Consider the following 24,912-nt stretch of genomic DNA (forward strand, 5'->3'; position numbering starts at 1 on the left):
TATAATGCTCACTCAACAGACCGCAGTGTTGTTGATAAATTACGTGGTATCGGAGCGCAGCATTAGAGGGTACTCGCCGATACCGATACCAGCATTTTAGGCAGTATCGGCGGCATTTCCGATACTGGTATCGGAACAACTCTAGTTCTGATGGTCCACAATGAATCTGATCGGCTCGAGTTACATGCCTGAGAAGTAAAATGTGGAAGCAGGAGCAATCCAAAGGGGTGCAGTACCACAGGGAGAGACGATGGTGGGCGGTATTTTCCCAATGGAGCTCAGAGAGAGTTTGCAGTGGTAACGTGAGGCTAGATTGATGAAATATGAATGGAAATCGCTAAAAATTTAAATAAACGAGATCTCTCGTCGTTGGCACTCAAAGTGTTAAGAGGTTAACCATCTGATAATTTGTTGTTATAAGAGGGTAGCCTACACTAGCTACTGTTGAGTGGGAGGAGGGAGCCAATAATCCAGATATCAATCAAAATAATCATGATCGTGCTTTTTGCCATAATCTACGCACTTGGCTGAATCTGATTGATTGATACCTGCAGTGCATACTGGTCCCAGACTCCCAGGGCGTTTCATGATGAGAGTCCCCTTGTGATCGACTGGTAGATTGAAAAGACATCGTTGCCCACCATGTCTAGGTAAGGGCAATGTATAGCTACGAGGTCATTGTCGCAAAATAATTGACGACACTGCGTTCTGGAACACCGAGGCGCAGCCGAGGTGTTCTAAACGCAGTGAAGGTCAATTATTTTGCGACAATGACCGAGTATAGCTATACATTATCCCGCTTATTACATGGCTAACTTACTAACAATATACCTAATTCATTTTACACAATCGACAAGACGAGATCAAATGCAGACGCAGTTGTTCTGTGGCTCCTCTCTCATCGCCGGCAGGTGTGTGGACTTGATTGCACTGATGTAGTGCAGCTGTGCATAATGGTAATGCTTAGCTTTCGTGACTGCGATCAAAATGCTTGATTGTGATTGGTCAATAGCGCTCTGTTGCCCCTAACAGCGGTCATTATTCGCGCGTTGCCCATGATAGCGGTGAATTATCGAGAAATAATTGACCACTGTCGGGGGCAACCGAGCGCTATTGACCAATCACAATCAAGCATTTTGGCGAATGTTAAAACGCCATGTAATAAAGTATCATAATCTCACACATATGATAGCCTAGGGATATCCCGATCCGGCAAATTGTAATCTGAGCCAATAACTGCATATTTTAATTGATCAGTATTGGCTTTATTAACACTTTGAGTGCCAGCCACGAGAAACTCGTTATTTCGTGCCATGCGTTGAGTGCCAACGACAAACTCTAGTTTTTAATAGTTATTTTTTTATTAGCGATTTCCATATATTTCCCAAAAATAAACGATCCCACCCTCAGAACAACATGGAATATGTGTTTTCAGTACCCAGCGTTGGATAAATAAACGTGATCGATATTTGGAATGGCGATCAGGAATTGGAATAATCTTTTTGGAGAACATCTGATCTGAGGTAAGTAATACATTTTACCAGTCTTGGGGTAATCAGAGTTTTTTTCACCTATCTATATGTGTGTGTGCTGATCAGGAAATAAGATAATCGATTTTTCAGCGTGCATAAGTATACATATACTATCGATAATCTAGCGTTTATTTGAAAATGAAAAATGACAACCCGTTATGTGTATCCCACTAAAGAGCGATTCCTGCAGAATATTTTTTCCCCCTGGAAGTTTAAAAAAACAAGTGTTTTTCAAAATGGTATAAAACGGAAATGTACAGATAAAAAAAAAAAAAAAAAATCCGTTTCGACAATGTTGACTGCAAACAAGTCATTGATAAGCGACAAGTCATTGATTAGACACATAGCCATAATTTAAGATATAGTTTATGCGTTCGCAAATGTGCTCGCCCTCCCATTGACTACAGCGCTGGCACTCAAGCGCTAAATTGTGCGCCCCCTGCTGGCAGTGGCACTCAAAGTGTTAAGCCGAAATTCCTATATTTTTATTAAAATAGGAATGAAAACCATTAAAGGACCATAACAGTCTAATTTGGACTTTTCATTACTGGAGATCGCCCCTGTCTTGATCTTGTTCACGATTTATTTTTGCTACTACCTATTGATTAGTCATTCCTTTGCCATCTGCAGTAACCCAGTGATGTGAGTATTACATACAAAGATACATGTAACTTAGCTGACTTGACGCTAACTGGTTCAGCTGCCGGTAGACCATCGCCGTACGAATGGGAAGCGCCGTCGCGTGTCCATTATTTACCCTTCCAGAAGCTTTGTGGTCCTGTCTTGAACTTTCCATAAATCCATTTAGTTAGATCCAGCACTGAATGCATCTTGTGATTATCCATTTGCGGCGACGACGACAACAACTATTAGCCGTGAGCTATTTTCTGGTTGATTCCGGACATGATGTCACACTAATGCCAGGCTGCCGAGCCAATAGACAATTTGTTGTATTAGTGTGAACGTAAGGTGCACGTAAAGGGCGCAGTGATATCCCATGATATAGCTGTCACGTCTCTCCTGTCCGTCATGCAGTGTGTTCAGACTCATGTGAGAAGTCGAGAGGGAGACCACCGGGGCTGTTTTAATTTTTTATTTTTTTTTAGATTATTCATTTGAATATAGAATTCGTTGACGGCCCTAGTATCAGTCCAGTATTGGGTTTTAGTTTTAGCCTGGTGTCTGTCCAGTATTGGTATTGGGTTTAGTTTTAGTCTGGTGTCAGTCCAGTATTGGTATTGGTGCATTGGTATTGCACTATTTGTGCATCCCTAGTCGTGTCATGTTTTCATGCCTCGAACACAAACCTTCACTTTGAATTTCCTTCACAGGAGGAGAGCATTCCCATTGCACTGTCAGGAAGGGATATCTTGGCACGAGCCAAGAACGGCACAGGAAAGAGTGGAGCCTACCTCATTCCCTTACTTGAACGCATTGACCTGAAGAAAGACTACATCCAAGGTGAGATGAAAGATGTTTTGGTGTGACCGTTTACCAGTGGTAATTTAGAATTGAGTTGAAGCAAAAAATGTGCCATACAACATTGTTCACGTATTCTTAGGATCTACGGTTGTTAAATACATAGACAAGTGACAAACTTCAAGGAAAACCCAACATGGTGTCATAGTGGCCACCCTGAGTCACCAGAACAACTGCAATGCACCCTGGCATAGATTCTCCAAGTTTCCCTTTCCTCTACCGGAGGGATGGAACACCATTCTTCCAAAAGATATCCCCTCATTTGATCTTTTGACGATGGTGGTCCTAACACGTTGGTCCAAAACCTCCCATAGGTGTACATTACAATTGGGTTGAGAACCGGCTGACTGGGAAGGCCAATCGCATATGATTCGTATAAATTTCATACTCATCAAACCATTCATTGGTCCCTTGTGTCCTGTGGATGGGTTAGTGTTCTATGGATGGGGGCTTTGTGATTTTGGAAGAGACTAATCCCATCAGAATAGAAATCTTCTTGGTGTCTGAAGCTCCTGCCATCCATGCCCCAGTAATGAACCCTCTTTCAAAGTCACTTAGACCTTTTGCCATCTTGATCCAAAATCGAGGTGAACTGGGTCTGCTCAGTATTTCTAATACATGCCACAGAGTAGGTAGGATGTTAATCGCTTTATTGTAGCTTTGTTTCACCGTAGTGCGAACCGTTTATAAACCAGAAAATTAGACCTCTTGTGATTTGTATTTAAAATTTTGTATTTTGTATTCCATCTATTTCCACTAAATCCCATTAAATCAATCGAAATTTTTTCTATAAAGCACATTTAAAAACTACAAATGTTTACCAAAGTGCTCTACAGGTGATTAACCCTTTAATCGCCAATGACGTGTTAAGACGTTATTCCTCGCCATGCGTAATCTGCCAATGACGTTTTACAGCGTCTTTGAGATCAATATTTCAAAAATCTGTCATGGTAATCATATTTCACCGACGGATGCTTGACTGGTGCTGGGGATCTCCACTCAACTCTCCAACGGTTCAATATCGCCACCTGGTGGCCGATCGCCAAACCGGAAGTGGGTAAGTGGGGCCGGAAGTGCTTGGTGTCACCCCTATTCCGTCCGCCACTTGCTATCGCTCGCGGGACTCCATCTTGACACACTGGATAATCGATCGGTTGCCGTAACTCAATAAACAACGTTATTTGGACGTATATATTATTATACAACCCGGAAATGGTTCATCTAGATCAACATCCCATAATAGCGAACTTTTTGCTCCACTCTGATCACCCAACGGTAAGAGGAAGCTGCGGTGAGTTTCAGCGTGTTTGATTATTATTATCCATACAAATTGCTATGATCAATACATCGCCCATACTACATGATTCATTTAACGTCGGTCATTGCATTATAAACGACCCCCCCCCCCCCCCTCCGGTCACCAGCAGATGATTAGGCATGACGTTTAGGATCATGTACAGTTGACATTTTTTATCTGACGTCAATCGCTAGCAAACTGCATTTGATTATGTAATATATGCATAAATGGCTATCTCACGTTCTAGGAATTACTGCAGAAAACGATAAAAACATATTTATACTCTAGACAGTATTTCTATATGAATGTGTGAATGAAAAAGTAAAACGTTCCTACACCCTGAACAATAGCTAATCGTTGTTGAATGGGCCATAGTAATGTCAATTTAGCAATACAATTAAAAAAGTTATAGCCCTGCAAAGTAGGTGAACATCTCCATAGCATAGACAAATAGAGCTGGCAGTGATCAAACATTGATGGTTATAAGCGTGGCAGAGAAAGGGTTAAGCTGCAAACAACAATTAGAATAAATCAATACAGGTAACACAAAGCAGCAAGACTAACAAAAACAAAAACAAAAAGCATTTATAGCAGAAGGCCAGAAAATAAAAAATAACATACCATCAGTAGGGCTGTCTTAAATACTTCGAAGCTTCGTTCGATGGCACAAGCTTTGAACATTAAAAAAAAATCGAAGTTTTAAAAAAGAAAAAAGAAAAAAAAGATAAATCTTTTTTCAATTTTTTTTTTTTACTTCGATTTGTGTGTGTGTGTGAGAACTACCCATCCCAGTTAGGACAGCCGAATCCCGTCCAATCTTTCGCCGTCGACTAAAGACTCACTTCTTCAACCATTATCTGAAATGATTAAAAAAAAAAAAAAAAAAAATCTAACCGTGACTAACCTTACTGTCATGCACTTTTCCTAAGAAACTAACCTACACTGTAACACGCAACACTTTGATAAACATTGTTACTCAGCTGATAGAGTTGTACCCTTCTTGCTGTCTTGTCGTACAGAACTTGTAAGTCGCTTTGGATAAAAGCGTCAGCTAAATTACTAAATGTAAATGTGTGTGTGTGTGTGTGTGTGTGCGCGCGCATGGGGCCATTGGGTGGGGCCGGGGGACAAATACACTGGAGGAAAGTAACCCAGCTCAGCACTGCCCAAATTATATCATCACTATTGCCTGTTTGAAGGATATCATCCTCAAATACATATACACCTACATGCCTTGTAGAATTCCACACATAAGAAAGAAAGATACTGGGATGAATAAACAAAATAGGAAATAAAATTTAGATAAGGTGCTACTGGGATGTTTTGGTGAGTTCTTTGTTTTTTTGTGGAAGTTGCCCTTCTTAAAAATGCATGAACATTCACTGATAATTGGTCTGTAGTGGAGTCTACAAGGTCTACATTGCCGGACCATGTAGAATCCGGACCTTGTAGACTGACATAATTCTGTGCATAGTTTAGTCTACACAGGCCATATTTCAAATAATCAAAATCTTACTTCATTCATCTTAAACATTCTTGATTTGGGGGATTGGTAGTTCCCATGAAATCTGAAGTTGTTCAAACGACAACAGCGATCCACCTTGAATTAAATCACACAGCCGAGTGAAACCTTGTTGGCTCAGTCACGAAAGGGGCTACTTAATTAATTAATCCAACCCACTTTATTTATAGAGCACATTTAAAAACAACAACGTTTATGAAAGTGCTGTACAAGTCCCACAACATAAGATAAAAAATATTTTCTTTTTTCTTTTTTTTCTCGAAGCTTCGAATTAAAATCGAAGCTCGGCTTCGATTGCCAAAAAAAGCTTTGAAGGTCAGCCCTAACCATCAGAGAAAGTTCTGTGTGAATTCCTTCCCTTTTTCAAATTGTTCTGACTCTATGCCTGTATTTATTCTACCAGCATTGGGCATAGTACCCACCAGAGAACTGGCTCTGCAAGTGAGCCAAATATGTATCCAGGTCAGCAAACACATGGGCGGGGTGAAGGTCATGGCAACCACAGGTGGAACCAACCTGCGTGATGACATCATGAGGCTCGACGAAACAGGTAATGCCATTGATTACAACAAGGTTTTTTTCTTTTTTTTTTATAAATATATACAATCTGCATTGTCCATATCCACCCTGCTAAAGGTGAAGCAGATGAGATAAAAAGTCAAATTATACATGCTATAATTGCTGAAATAAATCTACAATTTCATAGACAGATTTTTTTTTTTTTTTTTTGCCACTTTTTCTCCATTTTCTATATTTTCTCCCATCCCAATTTCGTATCATCCAATTCAACCCTCCCTGTCACGAACGCTGTTTCTTGCCTCCCACAAGCCGGCTGCAATGTGGACTAAGTCATACATAGCACAAGTCCCCTCCGGTACTTGAGGTAACAGCAGTCGCATCTTTTCACCTGCGCAGCTCGATCTCTCAGTGGCGAGGAGTAACGCGTGGGAGGCTCACGCTGCCCCCGACACTTCCTGATTCTACTGCGCAGGCGCACCAACCGACCTGTAGGAGTCGCTGTCCACAACGCCCGATCCCCACCCATCAGTTTCCCACCCCCTAATACGGCCAATGTGTATTTGTACGGACGACCAGCTAAACTGAAAGCAAATGTGGAGCGCTGGGCTCGAACAGGCAAGCCCAGCGTCTCCAGATTTCATGGCGAGCGCCTTGCCCACTATGCCACGTAGCCGCCCTTCATAGACAGATTTTTAAACCTTACCGGTCGTTCAAGTTATGGGCTACAAAGCCGAAAGGAAATCATTAATGTTCAATGTTCGAAGCTACAGATGCACGGCCGACACGCATGTGTGAGGTGACAGATCTGGAGTGACAGACGAGCAGTTTTTTCCCTCACCCTCTAATGACGCTGTGAAGTGTTAATGAATCACAACAGAAATTCTTTCTGCTGAAATGGTTCCATCCAAAAATAGAGGAAAAACATCCTGTTCCTTGAGAAACTATTTAAATATTACAACATTGCCAAAGAATTGAGCTAGGTTGCTGGAAATGTTGAGAGTTCAGCAGTGCAGAGAGCCAAAACCAGATTTAGCTGTACAGTGGGCAAACGGCTCACCTGACCTCTGTGTAGGGCTGCCGAGGTATTGATTTTTTCCTTACCGCACAAATTTGCGAAGCTATTCAAACCGCTGCGGTAACTGCAAAAAAAAATAAAAAAATGTACAACGTGAGGCTCACTCGAGGTAGACGGTGGACAGGTCTGTTGAGGAGCTGAGGCGCACGCCTCTCTCCCCTTCCCGTCGACCAAGAGTGAATACCTGTAGTTCCCAGGGCTCTGTCCCGACCGGTGTCTGGATCCCCCCCGAAAGGATGGGTGGGCCGGGGAAGACCGGGCGAGCCCGACTTAATGAGAACCATAAAACCTGAGCGTGGGGTGGCTAACGTCGGGACCTGGCTGGTGCTGGGCTAACTAACGTGGCTATCGTTCTGAGAGCTAACGTCGGGACCTGGCTGGTGCTGGGCTAACTAACATGGCTAACGTTCTGAGAGCTAACGTCGGCACCTGGCTGATGCTGGCTAACTAACGTGGCTAACGTTCTGAGAGCTAACGTCGGGACCAGGCTGATGCTGGCTAACTAACGTGGCTAACGTTCTGAGAGCTAACGTCGGGACCTGGCTGATGTTGGCTAACTAACGTGGCTAACGTTCTGAGAGATAATGTCGGGACCTGGCTGATGCTGGCTAACTAACGTGGCTAACGTTCTGAGAGCTAACGTCGGGACCTGGCTGATGCTGGCTACTAACGTGGCTATCGTTCCGTGATTTGTTTACTTGGTAACACGGGCTGCTAAGGAATTTAGGTTTGAGGTTGAAGAAAGTGCACTTTTAGGTTTAGGTTTTTAAATAAAATAAAAAAAACAGCTGTGATGCGGTATTCAGCTTAACTCTGCGGTGGGCGTGATGTAACAGCGATACCGCGGTAACCGCGGCAGCTCTACCTGTGTAGCCCTAGTCTCTGCAACTACCTTGACTTTCTATTTAATTAGATTATTTATAAATGTTTTGACCTTGTGGATATGCAAGGACTAGGAATAGGCATGATTACTCCAAATGGACATTGTAATTGAGCTTTAACAACCACATTTATTATTATTATTTGCATTTATTGCACGACAAGTAGGGTTGGTTGAAAATGTGATTCTTGGATGCATCACGATGCTGACGTGGACGATTCTGAATTGTCTCAATTGTAGGGTTGTCACGATACCAACATTTTTGTTTCGATACTATACCAATATGAATTTTGATACTTTTCTATACCTTTCCTCAAAATCAGGGAAACACTCTCGGATGTCATTATTGTTCTTTATTTTAAAACACGACAATGAACAATGACAAGAATAAATAAATTAAATTAAAAGCAATGGCATTCAAAATGCTGGAGAACTTTTTTTGCACTCAAAACAGTTGCTGTACAAGGTTTCTGAACCCAGCTTTCTCAACTGTATATATATTGGAACTTGGTCCATACAGATGAACTCTGCGACTGCCCTGTTGATCCTTTTATCATCTTTGGACTAATTTGTGTACTTAATATGTTGCTAAAAAAAGCGGAGGTTAGGTTGCTTCTGAGTGGGGGGAGTCACTCTGTGAGCCAAATGCAGCAGACTTCTGTAGTTAAAAAGAAGTATGGTTGTATTATACATTTGTCATAGCAGAGGGCCTAATTAGTTTGAGATGCATAGAAATGAGATGCATGTGTGCATCAATACATTTCTGTTGTGGCTAGGCAACAGGGGATGTGTGTTTACTAGCTTTCAGCACGGCAGTTTAGGCTATGTATAGCTTATTATTAGGCTTTTCAATTTATTTTCTATTCTTGCGAATAGCATTGTGGACATTTTCTAATGCTCGTATAAGGAACTGTAGTCATGAGAGCTAGCATAGCTCGTCCAACGAATGTTTGCATCAATGGCATGACTACAGTACTGATAGGAGCTACTGTAGCACGTAACGTTAGTTATCACAACCATCGGCAATCGCAGTGAGGATCTTTATTGATTAACGTTAGCTAGCTAGCGCTAAACCAATCGGAGAGGGTCTTCGCTGTACACGGCTAGCCAATCGGAGCGTCTTCGCAAACATAGACTATGGAGAAAAATCATGCGGGACTGCCAATGGAAATTAGCCTTTTGGCTAAAATTGGGTGCATTTACGTTTTTAAAATGTTTTATTAATGTACGCTGTCCCCCTTGAACAAATAAAGTAAACCTCATGTCAGCTTCCTGCAAGCAATTACTTCAAAAATTTCAGGATTATCTACCACAAAACTGAACGTTATTGGCATAGATTGGAGCGCAGTTAAGTTTGTCTACCTTCTGTGAACGTTTTTGCAAAAATCCATGTTGCAAACCGATTCAAAATGGCAGTTAAGTTTCCATTATAACGAAATAACTACTTACAGTAGATCTCATTCACGGTTCTTGCTGCACGCCTGGTGATACTAAATCCAAATTGAACTCTTGTCATTGGAAAGAGAAGATTTGGCCCGATCCATAGATGTGCAAGTTGACTATAATAAGGTCATTTATAGGCCTGATATTCTATATTCTATAATCATATTTCAAATAGCATGTGTCTGGATGGCAGTATTCAGTACTGTATCTATAAAACCTTCTGTTTAATCATCTTCCCTCCCTTTATTAATTTGCCTAGATCTTTTGTACACGTGATCTCAAGAATGTGCTGAACGAGCTCAGTGGCAGTTTTTCATGTCTGGTAATCTTTAGCATGGTGTTATTCACCGTCAAAGATGCAAAGAAAAATCATAATTTATAATCTCATTTGCAAATGGACCTTGTAGAAGTGGAGCAATCTTCCATTTACTTAGGTATGTATTTTTAGGTGGATTTTCAGAAAATAGGGCTAGGGCTTAATAGGTTAAGTATACTTTTAATGGGTGATGATGCTGAGCTTTATCTATCATTTTATAGTGCACGTGGTAATCGCCACTCCTGGGAGAATTTTGGACCTCATCAAGAAGGGGGTGGCCAAGGTGAATCAAGTGCAGATGATCGTTTTGGATGAGGTGAGGTATATCAGTCATAGCTAAATGTTTGGTTCATTTAGACATGGACTAGTTTTGCATTCGGACGACTACAATAGGCTAAGTTTGTAATTTTCCTGACCTCATCTCCTTGTGCTCAACAGGCTGACAAGCTCCTGTCTCAGGACTTTATGGCAATGATGGAGGAGATACTGGCCTTCATGTCTAAACAGAGGCAGATCTTGCTTTACTCTGCAACCTTCCCAATCAGTGTGCAGAAGTTCATGGTACGTTGTTAGTTTTCAGTTGCATGGTTTGATCTAAAGGGTAGCGATAAACTGATCCCTGGACCAAGTGAAAATGTTTCCATTTGTCATCGCATCCTGACTGAAAGATGTAAAATTAATGAAAGATGTGACACTTGCCACCATCTACTTTGCAGAATTCTCACTTGCATAAGCCCTATGAGATCAACCTGATGGAGGAGCTTACCCTGAAGGGGGTGACTCAGTATTACGCCTATGTGACTGAAAGGCAAAAGGTGCATTGCCTTAACACTTTGTTCTCCAGGGTAAGTGTTTCTTGTCTGTTTTTAATTGTTTCTGCATCGTTTCAACATGCCTTTTGGCAGCAGATCTGTTGTAAAGAACTTGGACCCAATTCTGCCACAGGCCGTTAACTCCACTAACGTAATGGCCAACGATGAGGAGAGGAAATGTGGTGCATATATAACGAGATGTCCGGGATGCCATCATTTGCATCTTTTGATGAAATTCACTAGTTGGTTCACCCAAAATAGGTCCTCTAGAACTGATGTATTGAGAGATGGGTTTTGTTGTGGGGGTTGCCTGGCTTTGAATTTGATGTAGGGTGAGATTGTGTGTGTATATATATAGTTTTATTATTCCCTGGGGTGAACTTGGTTTGTTGTTGGCAGTAGAACACCACAAGAACTGAAGCGGCAACAAACCATAACACGGCTATGTATAAAGAGCAATCAAAACCGTGACTGTAACACTTTGGATGCCACGTCTCAACCTCGTTGCGTGCCACCACCCACTTCAATGATGGCGCTCTCATATTTGCGAACGCATAAACTACATCTTAAATTTATGGCTATGTGTCTAATCTTGCCGTCGCTTATCAATGACTTGTTTGCAGTCAACATTGTCGAAACGGATTGTTTTTTAATCGGTTCATTTCCGTTTTATACCATTTTGAAAAATGCTCGTTTCTTGAAACTTCCAGAAGATTTCAGAAGATTCTGTGATAAACGCCCTTTACTGTAATACACAAAACACGTTGTCATTTTTCGGCCTATTTATGAATCGTTTTCAAATAAACGCTAGATTATCGATAGTATATGTGTACTTATGCACGCTATAGAACCGGGCTGAAAAATCGAATCTCTTATTTCCTGATCGCACACACACACACACACACACACACACACACACACACATATGGCCCACGTTGATATCTCTGTGAAAAAAGCTCTGATTATCCTAAGACTGGTCAAATAGATTCCTTACCTCAGATCAGTTGTTCTCCAAAAAGATTCTTCCAATTCCTGATCGCCATTCCAAATATCGATCGTGTTTATTGATCCAACGCTGGGTGGTCGAAACACAGATTCCACACTGTTCTGATGGTCCAGAATGAATCCGATCGTCTCAGGTGACTTGTCTGAGAGGTAAAATGAGGAAGCAGGATTCCCCCCCCCCCATGCTTTTCATTCAGTCTAATCCAATGGGGTGCAGTACCACAGGGAGAGACGATAGGGGGCAGTATTTTCCCAATGGAGCTCAGAGTTCCAGTGGTAACGGGAGGCTAGATTGATGAAATAGGAATGGAAATCGCTAAAAAAACTATTTTAAAAACGAGATTTCCCGTCCGTGGCACTCAACGGTCGGCATGAAATAATGAGAATTCTCGTCCGTGGCACTCAAAGTGTTAAAAGATGTAAATAGATGTCAAAATATTCAGGAACGCCATCAAAAGTTGCATGTAGGCTACCCTGCCATACAGAACAACACTCAGCAGGAACAACCTCCTTTACAGATGTTTAAAGATGTTAAAAACCTCTTAACTGGCACCGCCCTGGCCCTGGGACGTTTTGAGAACGATTTGCCCACCGGCGAGACACGCCACTTTGGAGACCTCTAGTGGCTCGGGTGTGCATATTTTTTTTATACAATATATATATATCTAATTAAAGCCATCTGTTGCCTCTCGATTGCCCTTTCAGGCGACAAAATCCGTTCAGCGGTTCTCGAGTTACATGCCGATATGTGAGGCGTGCGCCAAAGTACACGGTAGATCTTTAAAAAAGAAATTAATACCACCCGTGACTCCCGAGGCTCTAGCTCCGTCAATCATTTGGCGATCTTGGATTTGGCGAATTATTGGACAGGGTTGAACTTGTAACCAATGAGTGTGGCTTTCCAATGATACCCCACGTGGGGATGAGTGAATCAGGGATCTAGGTGAAAAGTCACAAGCGAAAACAGGAAGAGAAAAAAACGCGGAATGCATTGGAGTCAATAATAACTGAAACCGGCAGAGCTTTTATTTCCTTTTTGTTTACCAGAATCGCTCCTAATCACTCATTTCTGATCGGCTCGGATTCTTCAGACACTTCAGAATGTTATCTTTCAAAAGAGACCAGGGTCATGCATGTGCTATAAGTATAAAGTATAGTATTTTGGTTTGCAAAAAAATTATGCAGTCCTCAAGTTCAAGTTGAAAAATCTTCACTTTTCTGGGCGCCATTTAAATTTAAATTAAAGGTTAAATTAAATTTGTGAAATGAAAAACATCTAAAATTGAAATAATTCTGACAAAGTACTAAATTGAACACACTTTCAATTTACCAATTTTTTGCCAAGGTACTGTAAGGTACAAGGCACTGTTTTATTATTTTTATTAAAAAAACAGCTGGAAATTAAACATTTCCCATAATCTCCTGCTGTTTCCACAGCTCCAGATCAATCAGTCCATAATCTTCTGCAACTCCTCTCAGAGAGTGGAGCTACTGGCCAAGAAGATCTCCCAGCTGGGCTACTCATGTTTCTACATTCATGCCAAGATGAGACAGGTCAGGTTTAAATGCTAAATGTTCTTTGCCACCCTTATGCTAAGGAGAAGCCTGATTTATTATTTTTGGTGAATGTGGAGTCTAAAGTTAATTCTCTCTGCAGGAGCACCGCAACCGTGTGTTCCATGACTTCAGAAATGGCTTATGCCGGAATCTCGTCTGCACTGGTAAGTAGTTGAGCTGGGCACCAGTATAGAAGGGCCAAATATTTCTTGATTGATGCTAAAACCTCATCTGTTGGCATCGATATGCACAAAACGGAAAATAGATTTGTAAAGAAAAGACAAGGGGCCCTGTATTTTTCATTGAAAATGTACATATCGAAAGCTTTTTGGAGACGGTCATGCGCACATGCCCCGAAATGCAAGGTGAATAGGATGGTAACATCCCTTATCATTTGAATTGAATTGTAGTCATCAATAAAATCCACAACTAAATAGAATGCTTTTATCTGACCAAGTGTTTTCTTATGAAAACAAGACTAGGCAGGCTTTAGCCGGACCCAGCCATGACAGTCTCACGTACGTGTTTCAACAATGGGGACTCGGTCGGTCATTGACATTTTACTAGGGAGGGATGCACCGATCCAACTTTCAGTCCCGATACCTGGCTTTGGGTATCGGCCGATACCGAGTACCGATCCGAGAACTTATAAGTTGCTTTGGATAAAAGAGTCAGCTAAATGACTAAATGTAAATACCCATTGTTCAATTAATAAACTGTATGCCTCACTGTGTGGAAGAGACTGGGATCATTTGTTTGTGCAAGGCAACATCAGGCTTGACTTAAAACATTACTTTCCTAACTTAGTGAAACTAAATGTAACAAATTAACACAGATATAAATGTACTGAATTGTTATTTCTTTTTTTTACCGATACCCGATCCAGCTATTTTAATGATATCGGGGGCGGTATCCGATATCAATATCGGATCGGTGCATCCCTATTTACTATTCTAATAATGACATGATTTGTCTTGCAATCGTGCAATGCCGCAGCTCATTTGCCTAGATTGTTATTTAATGATGATCCCCTGCTATTTGATTTCAATTACCTGTTTTGCGACCAAGATGTCATATAATACTATGAATTGTAGTCTGGAAAAAATGTGAATGCTATAAATTCTGGGTACAAAATGTCAGGACATGTAATTGAAAATAAATTGATATAAAACAATCGAACAAAACCAGCTGAAGGTGATCATTTGTATGTTATTGCGATCAACATTTCAAAGGACAACTCTACTGTTTAAGATGTGGGGGCCTAAGTCAACCTCGCCTTGATAAAAGTTCCTATATCGGACAATATGCTTTTACTTTGTATATATTTGGTATCCATTTTGTGCAGATTCATCACTTTCATATGTTGCATCTGTATAGTGCATCAGAAAATGTACTTTGCTCACCGTGCACTGTGTGCAGTGTCACTGTTGACCTTTTTTAAAGTTGTTCCATTGTGCCACAAGAAGACGAGGACAAAGTATCTCGAGAGAATGTTTAATTGAATGATGAAGCAACTTAAAAGGTCAACCGTGTAGATGTGCAGGTTAGCATGCCATTTATCAGATGTGGTGATATTTGGGCATCACGTAAGATTAAGTAAATTTTCGGATATACTGGAAGCCTATAGAAGTGATTAATCGGCATTGAAATGACTACTAAATATCTAAGGGAAAGCTATTGAAAAATGGTCTGATATATTAACTCTTTCTAGGCAAAAATGGCATGGAATGCACATGTCAAACAGTGGAGTTAGTGCTGTTCAGACCTACAGTTGCCACATCTTTAGAGAAAGACATTTCTCATAGGCCTCTCTGCATGCCACAAACACTTGGGTCTAGAATCTGAATAGACACCAGCTTCAGTGACTTTTGTTCTTGTGATGTGCTCCTTTTTTCCACAGACCTCTTCACAAGAGGTATTGACATTCAAGCTGTGAATGTTGTGATCAACTTTGACTTTCCCAAGCTTGGGGAAACATACCTCCATCGCATCGGTCGATCCGGTAAGTTCCTGTCGTAGCCATCAATCCTTCAAATGTTGCAATACTACGGCTTGTTGAGATTCGTTGGTACAACAATGTCATTTAACGTTTTTATGTAGTTTTCTCTTGTTAGTTTATTTATTTTGTCTGTTTATTTATTTTGCATACCAGGACGCTTTGGACATTTGGGTCTGGCCATCAACCTGATCACCTACGATGACCGCTTCAACCTGAAGGGCATCGAGGAGCAGCTTGGAACCGAGATCAAGCCTATCCCCGGCAGCATCGACAAGAGCTTATATGTGGCAGAGTACCACAGCGAGAGCGGGGAAGACATCAAGCTGTGAGCTGGTGAGTATTGAGATGGTCTCTTGGCATGTACACAGTCAATACTTAAAGCATCACCATTTAGTTTTGGGGAGAGAAATTACATGTAGAATCATTTACAGTTGTCTTAAAATTGTGTGTCACACATAGTCACACGGAAGGACCTGTTAAAGCTTTGTGAATTAGGGGTGGGAGTAACTTGTCACATGATATTTGTCCCTCGATAACAATATCACAATACATGATATCTGTGATAAACAATATATTGCAAAACTGGCTATTAATTATGTCCCGAACTGAATGTGTTACCATCTGCAATAGAAATATTATATATTTAGTAAGAACATTTTCACTCTGTTCAGATCCCCCCCCCCCCCCCCAGCCCTAGTATGAATATAGTCAATAACTGTTGCCTTACTCTATTCTCTTTTTTCTCTAGATCAATCCACCCCCCCCATCCTTTTTCACAACCCTATCCCCTCCCGCCCCTTCTATCGTGTCTTGGATTTTTTTTCTTTTTTTTTTCTTCTTTTTAACTGCTTCCGTCTCTGTCTTCCTTTATTGGGTGCCACCACAAGGATACATGTATTTGACTGATCCATTTTGGAAGAACTCGTGTCCCTTTAACAGGGCTCTTTTGCTGCAGCCGCCGCGTCCCGAAGATGACATAAAGCACTGGGCGAGGAGGAAAGAAAAGGGACCAAGTAGAACATGTACAAGTGGACGTCATGACGATTCATATCCACCGACTTCTGCAAATGCCAGCACCAACAAGACCCCCCCCCCCCCCTCCCCTCCCCAGTTTCATAGCCTTCATTCTCCACTTTTGTTATTTTGGGACGTTTTTAGCGATTTGTATCAAGTGCCTTAACAAGCAGCTTAACTTGTTCTAAAAGTAATAACCCTTTCTCGTATTCCATCTAGCTCACTTCGTACCAGAAAACCACGCTCCCATCTAATTTAATCCCGTTTCACTAGTTCAAAAGTCCGAACCGCTTGGTGAATCCATAACTGTGTTTAGGTTTGGGGTCATCCTTTTATTGTTTTGAAAAGTATAATTGGGAGACCGCTGGGCTGAATTGTCTTTTGCTGGCTTAGCTGCACAGAAGTCTTGACTGCACATGGAAGACAAACTTGGATTTATTTTTCATCGTTGGAGATGCTGGATCTACCCCCCCCCCCTCCCCCTCCCCAAAAAGACAGCCAAGAGACTGTCCATTTACTTGTGAAGAAGCAAGGGCTTCTAAAAGACCCAAACTCTTTCCTCCTCAGTCTTCAGTATCAGAACACTAAGAATTTAAGAACTTTGCAGCCTTTCTACAACAAAGAGTCATGAGGATTCCTGCTTGGGTGGAGTATGAGAAAAAAAAGAAGCTATTTTTGTCCTGTGTTGTTTCACCTTCCTTATGGTTGGCCATACTTTAATCCGCGAGATGTGTGGCAAATGTGGGGGCCCACTGTACACCTTGTATATATCTTACTTCATTTTAAAGATTGTTTTAAACGAGTTTAAAAGGCTGGTTGACGAAGCGAGAATCTTTTTCATTTGGATCTGGTCGGCACTGGCGAGACCTGTTCCTCGACTGCCAGTTTATCTGTGATCTGCAACATTGACCGTCAATTTATTTATAGTTTTAGAAAATAATTCAGAATTAATCGCAATCTACACAACCTTTTTGAATTTTCCATGTGCATGAAAAATGTTTTTGGAGGCAGAATTCATTCATGGATATATTTTAGCCCCTCCAAATTTGATAATGGTGCAATTATACAAGCCGGCACTTATTTTGAGATTGTTTAAATTATTTCCCTTGTCCTTGTGTTACCAGTGTTGACACGTTTTCATGCTAGACAGATTCTGTTGAGACTGTATTTGAACAATGATCACTTCTTTCTGTTGTCACCAGCCTTGGCTTGTTGTACTGATTCACGAGGCACTTGCCAGGATCTTCAGTCAAAGTGAGTTTAAGTGTTGAAAGAAAATAATATTGTATGCTGATGATGATGACGACGTAGTACTTGCTGCAGTGCAGCTGAATTGGCAGAGTGAATTTCTGTTAATTTCTGGGGAGGTATAGCCGTTACTTTAATTGGCGCAGTGAATTTCTGTAAATTTCTGGGGAGGTATAGCTGTTACGTTGATCTGTGTGCGTTTTTTTTTTTTTTTTTTTTTGGCACAGGTACATTATTTCGCAAATGTTTGGGAGAAAGCTTGTTTACTTGCTTTCAAAAATGTGGGCCCTAATGTATCAAAATGAAACAATCTGACCCCAAATGTAGCAGGAATTCAGCCTCTGTGCATTGCAAACTAGCTGTCTTTACTAAAAAAAAACAAATAAGCCAGTTTACAAAAGATGCTGCTGCACAAAATAAAAACCTTAGCAGGGTGGGCTGCACTTACGTTAAGTACAGAGATATGGGTTCAGGCAATAACAACTGCACTGCTTTTGCTACACTTACATCAGCCCAAATGGCAGTAAAGTATATAGCGGTGTGGAATGTTGGGAGGGATGGGAAACGGGTATGAAGGATGATAAATATATAATTGCCCCATCTCAAACCCTGCCCCCTTTTCTTGATCCTGCAATTGCGACTGTTGGGAAGCGATGGATATGATTTGGACAATCAAGAAAAGAGGGCAGCGTTTTGTGACGGGGCAATTGCCATTTTGCAGGACGGCTTGTAAAAACGAGTTTACCTGTGTACAACTCGGACCTCCTGAGTGTACGGCTTACTCTGTAGCCCTGCGTTGGATGGGTGTTTTGGGGAATTGGTTTGTAATTGTTTGTGGTATCATGCAAACAAAATGTTGTCCGTTTTTAGCTTTTGAGATCCTCTTGACCATTTAGGTGGTCAGCTGGAGCCTATTGCAAATTAGGATCCCCTTTATTTCAACATGGTGAGATGCTCATTTTTTACTTTGTTCTAATCGGTGAGAAATATTGCACATTTAACAAAAAAATTCGATCTCTCAATGCCACTCTTTTTCATTTGTAAGGGTTGACTAGTTTGAGACATTCCTCATAAAAATTTCTCATTGGTTAGGACTGACCCCTGTTCTCTCAGGTTTATTGTAGTCCCCCAAATCACATTTCTCATTTGGTCTTTATTATTTTGGGGGGGGGGGGGGGGGGGTGGGTACATTCAAAATAAGAAATGTTACATTATATGAGTGAACAGGGGTCTATAATTGCAGGCACTTGGCAGCTGTCTGTTTTTTTATTTTTTTTTCAGCCACTGGCAGAAAGAGCCACAGCCAATGTTTTCAGCGCTGAAATCTGCTATCCCTCAGGATGCTGCTTTTGTTCTAGTTTTTGAGGGGATTAAGATACAATTCCAGTGGCTGGGTGTTTGGGGTTATCTTGAAGACTGAGACGAGAGCATCTCGCCCAAGATTGGGCTACTTTAATTGGAATGCAATGAATTAATTTATTTGCAAGTAAATTGTCTCAGTCTTTTAAGATCTTTTTTTTTCACTTGCAGGGTGGGCAAAGCATTCGCTGCCCTGATGCATATTTGAATCCTTGACATTCAAAACACATTGTGTACTTTTTGGCTCGTCCCAACATTGACTGTCAAGGAGGATTTTAAAGGAATCTTAGGGCTCCTTTAAACTGATGCATCAGTCCAATACAACGGGATAGGGCCTTAAGGCATTTGTATGGGGAAAACATGATGTTGATATCCAAAAAGTAAGGCTCTGGGTATTGAAACATGTTAAAGAAACTGCCCTTAAATTTGGATTTTCTTTTCTTAATTTGAATTAATGTTTCTGTTGGATAGATCTTGTCCACACACAAAAAATGAAACCAAATTTAAGTGAAACATAGCCTTGCATAATTTCTTTCCTTGAAATCTGACGATTTAATTGGGAATTTTTCGGTGGAGCTACTTCTTACAATAGACTCATGAAAATGTCATCGGAAGTGAATGATTTGTTGAGAATAAAGCTCACTGAAATTCATTGTTTGAATTTATTTGTCTTTTAACATGTTAACCAGTTAAACTTGTAATTGATTTGTCTTAATATATTAACCAGTTAAAGTTAAACTTATAATTTAATATAAGTTAATAACCAGTTAAACTTGGAATTGCATAGAGTAGAAGAATAGGCTGCAGTCAAATTGCTCGGTGGTGGTATTTTGCTGTTGATCTTGAGAATAGTTTTGACATCTCATGAAGTGACCTGGACACACACTGTCCATTTGCCTTGTTTTGCAGTAGAGTTTATGAATAATGTGCAGAACAACTATTTGTGTTTTATTTATTAGGTCATTTTCCTTTATGTAATCGGTGCATTTCCTCCACCGTGTGATGGTTAAGTGTGAATCTTACAGCATTAGTCATTTGTATCAACTGATCCAGAATCTGTTCCAGCCATCTTTGGTTATTTACAAGTTCAAACTCATGCACAGTCAACTACTGTAGTGTTCGATTTTACATGTCAAATCAGGATCCGTGGAGGCCGACTGTTGATGGCTATAAAATATCTATAACACTTAAATAGGGCTGTTGGAAATGGGACATTCCTTTGTCTGTTGTATCCCTTACAGATCTTACATGTATGGGTATCCTAGAGGCAAGATACCCTGAGAGGGTTTTCTAAATAGATATTTGGAATTTAAATATTTTGAGTTGCTTGTGGAGTTGCTGCTATAATGATTGACTGGAATAGAGCGGCTGGGGCTATTTTATGAACTACAATTCTCAGCCAGATACTTCTAAATGTAAAATGTTCAAATAGTTTGACACTTCAGTGTTGCTGCCGATGTCTCAAAATCCCAAATGTTTGTAAATCTACACCTTTACCTACTAGTGATTTAGGAAGGTATCCTCTGGCATTAAATATATGGGGCTTCAGTTTTATTTACCTTTTATACAACGGCATGCAAATTTCTCGATTCTGATTGGCCATTTACACGTCTTTATTGGCAACAATCCACGGTCCTGGGCTCAGGACCCGCCCACAACCGAATCACATATCACTCCCCGGCTCACTCCGGGAGAAAACAAGATCGCGGACAACAAATGGTTATGTTGAAAGCACCATAACGACTAAATATGAAGCGATTCTGTCAAGGGGAATGTGTTAGTCCTTTAAACAATGTTGGATGATGTAATTGATGGGTCTTGAGTCAATCTAGAACAAAAGAAAAATCGCTGATTGATTGATTGATTAATTGATTGATTTAAATTTCTTCCTTCCTACTTTCTACTGACTGCAGCGTTCTCTCTCACACTGTCCGACGCTGGCGTACCCACAAACACACACACACACGCACGCACGGCACGCACGCACGCACACACACACACACACTGTGACACACACACACGCACACACACACACACACACAACACTCCTGTCTGCAACAGCGGGGGAGTCAGACTGAGAGAGAAGCAGCGCTGTTTTAAGTGAGCATGGTCTATTGAATTGATTGATTGGTTGATTGCTAATTTTATTACTGTACCCCTGGTTTCCAACTGGTTAAGTTTAGGCTAAAAGAAATAAATAAAAAAATAGGGCGAAGAAAACGTTTTTTTCCTATAGGGCAAAGAAAACGTTTTAATTTGTTTTACCTACTTTATATAGAAGCATCTAAGAATGAAGTTCTATGGAAAGTAGGTCTGCATTCCCTTAACAATTGTGTGTATTGAGCTGTACTGTATTGTACCCATTCTGCATCTGGTAATAAAATTTTCAATCAATCATTCCAATAATACACAGTTGGATGTGTTAGTTGGTTGGATGCACTTCAAGCTGCTTCCACATGAGGCAACTTCTCTCAATCATTCCAATAATACACAGTTGGATGTGTTAGTTTGGTTGGATGCACTTCAAGCTGCTTCCACATGGAGGCAACTTGTCTTTTTTGTAGTTGTGGGAACTACTTTTTCTGGCGGATGGTTTTTTCAATAAATCTTCGATTAATGTGTGTTTATTGTATAGAAATAAGGTTGGATGAATCTGGCAGTTGTATAAAAGCTTTACACCACTTGTAGTCGTGATTTGTGACCAATAAACCATGCCTAGGGGTGGTCGTTAGGCCCGAGGCGCAGCCGATTGGCCGCGACGGCCACGTGACACGCGTGGCACACCCCCGCGGCAGCATTGCCGCTGCGAATCAGTCAGAGCAATATTGTCGCGCCATCTTCTGAGTGCAGACGCGCTGCTGTTTAATCACTTTTCCCACTTCAATGACAGAGCTGCTGTTTAATGCTCACTTTTCCCACTTCAATGACAGAGCTGCTGTTTAATGCTCACTTTTCCCACTTCAATGACAGAGCTGCTGTTTAATAATATTGTCGCGTTGTGGAAAGCAGGATGAGAGAGCGTAGATTTCAGTGTATCATTTAATCATTTAACATTTGAAAGGCATACATTGTTGTCATACAGAAGTACAGAATACTTTTATCCAAAATGCTTAACAGTCTCTGGAGCGCGCCAGTAAGAAGCATTTGCGGCATTTGCACTGCAACTCGTACACCTTACATTTCTGCTTTGCACTATATTAGTACATTGCATAGTATATTGTATATTGTATGGTACAGTAACAAGTCTCTGGAGCGCAACAGTAAGAAGCATTTGCACTGCAACTCGTACACCTTACTGTAAATTGTACCTCATCCCATTGCTGCTTTGCACTATAGCGTATTGTATATTAGTACATTGCATAGTATATTGTATATTGTATGGTAACTCAGTTACTTCTATTCTGCATCGAACAGTGTACATATGTCTATACTGAACAGCGTGACCTCTATTTTTACTTCTATTTTACATGCTATACTATTTTATTTCATACTTATCTTGTCTAGCACAGTCTCTAACAGTAACAGTAAGAAGCATTTTGGATAAAAGTATTCTGTACTTCTGTATGACAACAATGTATGCCTGTCAAATGTTAAATGATAAATGATTAAATGATACACACTGAAATCTACGCTCTCATCCTGCTTTCCACAACGCGACAATATTATTAAACAGCAGCTCTGTCATTGAAGTGGGAAAAGTGAGCATTAAACAGCAGCTCTGTCATTGAAGTGGGAAAAGTGATTAAACAGCAGCGCGTCTGCACTCAGAAGATGGCGCGACAATATTGGTCTGACTGCCGCGGGGGCGTGCCACACGTGTCACGTGGCCGTCGCGGCCAATCAGGCGAACCCGGAAACCGAAATCCGACTAAATCCGTTGCGGAAGTGATACACGCACCCTGGTGTGTCTGAGCTGGCAGATGGTCAACACCGCCCTCTACTGCCTTGCGGAGCTATTGCACTCTATTTGAAACGGTCTGGTGTGTTTTCTGAGCCGTGGGAGCGGGGTTTAAATACTCAGGCGAGGCAGGCGCTTACAACGATGGCATGGAACACTAACCCCGCCCGCCCGTTCTCGTGTATGCCTTCTACGACGGAACTGCGTTTCCCCGTTCGAGTTTTGCGCTCGGATTGGCCAGGTCATGTGACATGTGCGCCAATCGTGGGACAGCAAGTTCTGCGCCTATTTCCGGGTCTAACAGCCTGCAAACTACCTGTTGTTCTATCGCCATGCTCTAAGACAAACTAACCTTAACCAACTTCGAAAGAGTGCCTAAGCTTAACCGTCAGAATCAGGGCAGGCGTTCTATCGCCATGCAAGACAAACTCTAACCTTAACCAACTTCGAACGAGCGTCTAAGCTTAACCAGTGTAGAAACTTGCGGTCCCACATTTGGGCGTACATGTCGCATGACCAGAAATGACCTGGCCAATCAGAAACGCGGAAACGCAGTTATGTTGTAGACGCATGGCGATCAAATAATTGGATTATTTTCTTTGCATTACATCAGAGACCAGGTAAGGACTCTATATATCCAATATTGCGTTGATCTGATATTTATTTCTCCCGCGATCGAAGCTGTGTGTCTGTGGACTCTGTCTGTGCTGTGTACCGTTGGTGGCGGCGGGGGGGGGGGGGGGGTGCGTTTTTTTTGCATGTTGACCAGAAGCAACTCACTGACAGTCGATGGCGTTATTAGATCCATAGCTATAATATAAAATATAGTTTTAGGACTCGCAAGTTTGGCATTCTAAAACTATCCATTGAATAACGCCCTGGCGCTGAAGGCCATCAGCATCCAATGTGTTAACAGAAAAACAATGCTGATTTATTTTGTACATAATCTCCCATAATTTTAACAGTTGTCATTTGAGGACACTGGATTTTTTTTTTTTTTTTTTAACATTTTTTTTTTTTCCCTTTTTTTAACATAAAACTAGACACACAATACATTAATAGTAGAGATCTATGATAAATCACAGGACAATGACCGACATAATAATAACAAAAATGACAGTCCAGTACTTAAATCAAAATAAATGTAGATTAAAAGACATACACATAATAAATACAATACATATGCTCTTGCTTGCTCTTCCTCACTCTTTCCTTCCCCTTCCCTTCCCTTCCCCCCCACTCCCCCCTCAGAACCCCCTCTTGGACTATACATCCATTAATCCGTTTAACACCAGGGATTACAAGTTCATATGCTACCCTTTATCTTCTCCACCACATCTAACCAGATTGCTATGCTGGCTTCATTAACACCTAGACATTTCCAAAAACGTCTGTTTTTCAAAACGGTATAATACGGAAATGTACCGATGAAAAAAACAATCCGTTTCGTACATGTTGACTGCAAGCAAGTCATTGATAAGCGACAGGCGTATTAGACACACAGCCATAATATAGAATATAGAAAATCATGAAATATCGGAAAATCTGCCCCAAAAGGCTGGCATTCAAGCGATAAATCGTGCGCCCCCTGCTGGCACTCAATGTGTTAATGCAGCAAAATGCGACGTTTCGTCTTGGCATCAATGATCTTTTCTGCTTTAACTTTGTCTGATCACTTTCAATGTGAAGCAGACTGGCGCATTGTTGTTCTTAGCCAGTTTCGGATGTGATGTGCCTCATTGCTGAGAGACCGTTCACAACTTGAATCACAAGTAGCGGTGCTGACAGCAATGAAGGGAACGTTTTTCCTCATTTCGATCTCATCATGCTTTGAAAACAATGTACGTACAGTAGCTCTAAAAAGTGTCCACAATTTGATGAACTCCGTAACATTTGAAAGAATGCAGGTCAACATGCAATGTATCCCATTGATTGGTATACAATGGGACAGACCTTT

The 24,912-nt window shown here is 41.1% G+C and overlaps 1 protein-coding gene across 1 annotated transcript in view; it reads left to right on the forward strand.

Annotated features, from left to right (window-relative positions):
- Positions 1-19,709, forward strand: part of ddx6 (DEAD (Asp-Glu-Ala-Asp) box helicase 6) — a 39,604-nt gene extending 19,895 nt beyond the window's left edge. Inside the window, exons 5-14 of the mRNA XM_084329836.1 lie at positions 2,864-2,993; positions 6,234-6,380; positions 10,285-10,379; positions 10,502-10,624; positions 10,780-10,908; positions 13,318-13,434; positions 13,538-13,601; positions 15,338-15,439; positions 15,590-15,769; positions 16,185-19,709. Coding sequence (XP_084185962.1) covers positions 2,864-2,993; positions 6,234-6,380; positions 10,285-10,379; positions 10,502-10,624; positions 10,780-10,908; positions 13,318-13,434; positions 13,538-13,601; positions 15,338-15,439; positions 15,590-15,765 — 1,083 coding nt within the window. The 3' untranslated portion in view covers positions 15,766-15,769; positions 16,185-19,709. The remainder of the gene's footprint in view (positions 1-2,863; positions 2,994-6,233; positions 6,381-10,284; positions 10,380-10,501; positions 10,625-10,779; positions 10,909-13,317; positions 13,435-13,537; positions 13,602-15,337; positions 15,440-15,589; positions 15,770-16,184) is intronic.
- Positions 19,710-24,912: the final 5,203 nt, after the last annotated feature.

This window comes from Notolepis coatsorum (genome assembly GCF_963971535.1).
Source record: "Notolepis coatsorum genome assembly, chromosome: 1".
Classification (NCBI taxonomy): domain Eukaryota; kingdom Metazoa; phylum Chordata; class Actinopteri; order Aulopiformes; family Paralepididae; genus Notolepis; species Notolepis coatsorum.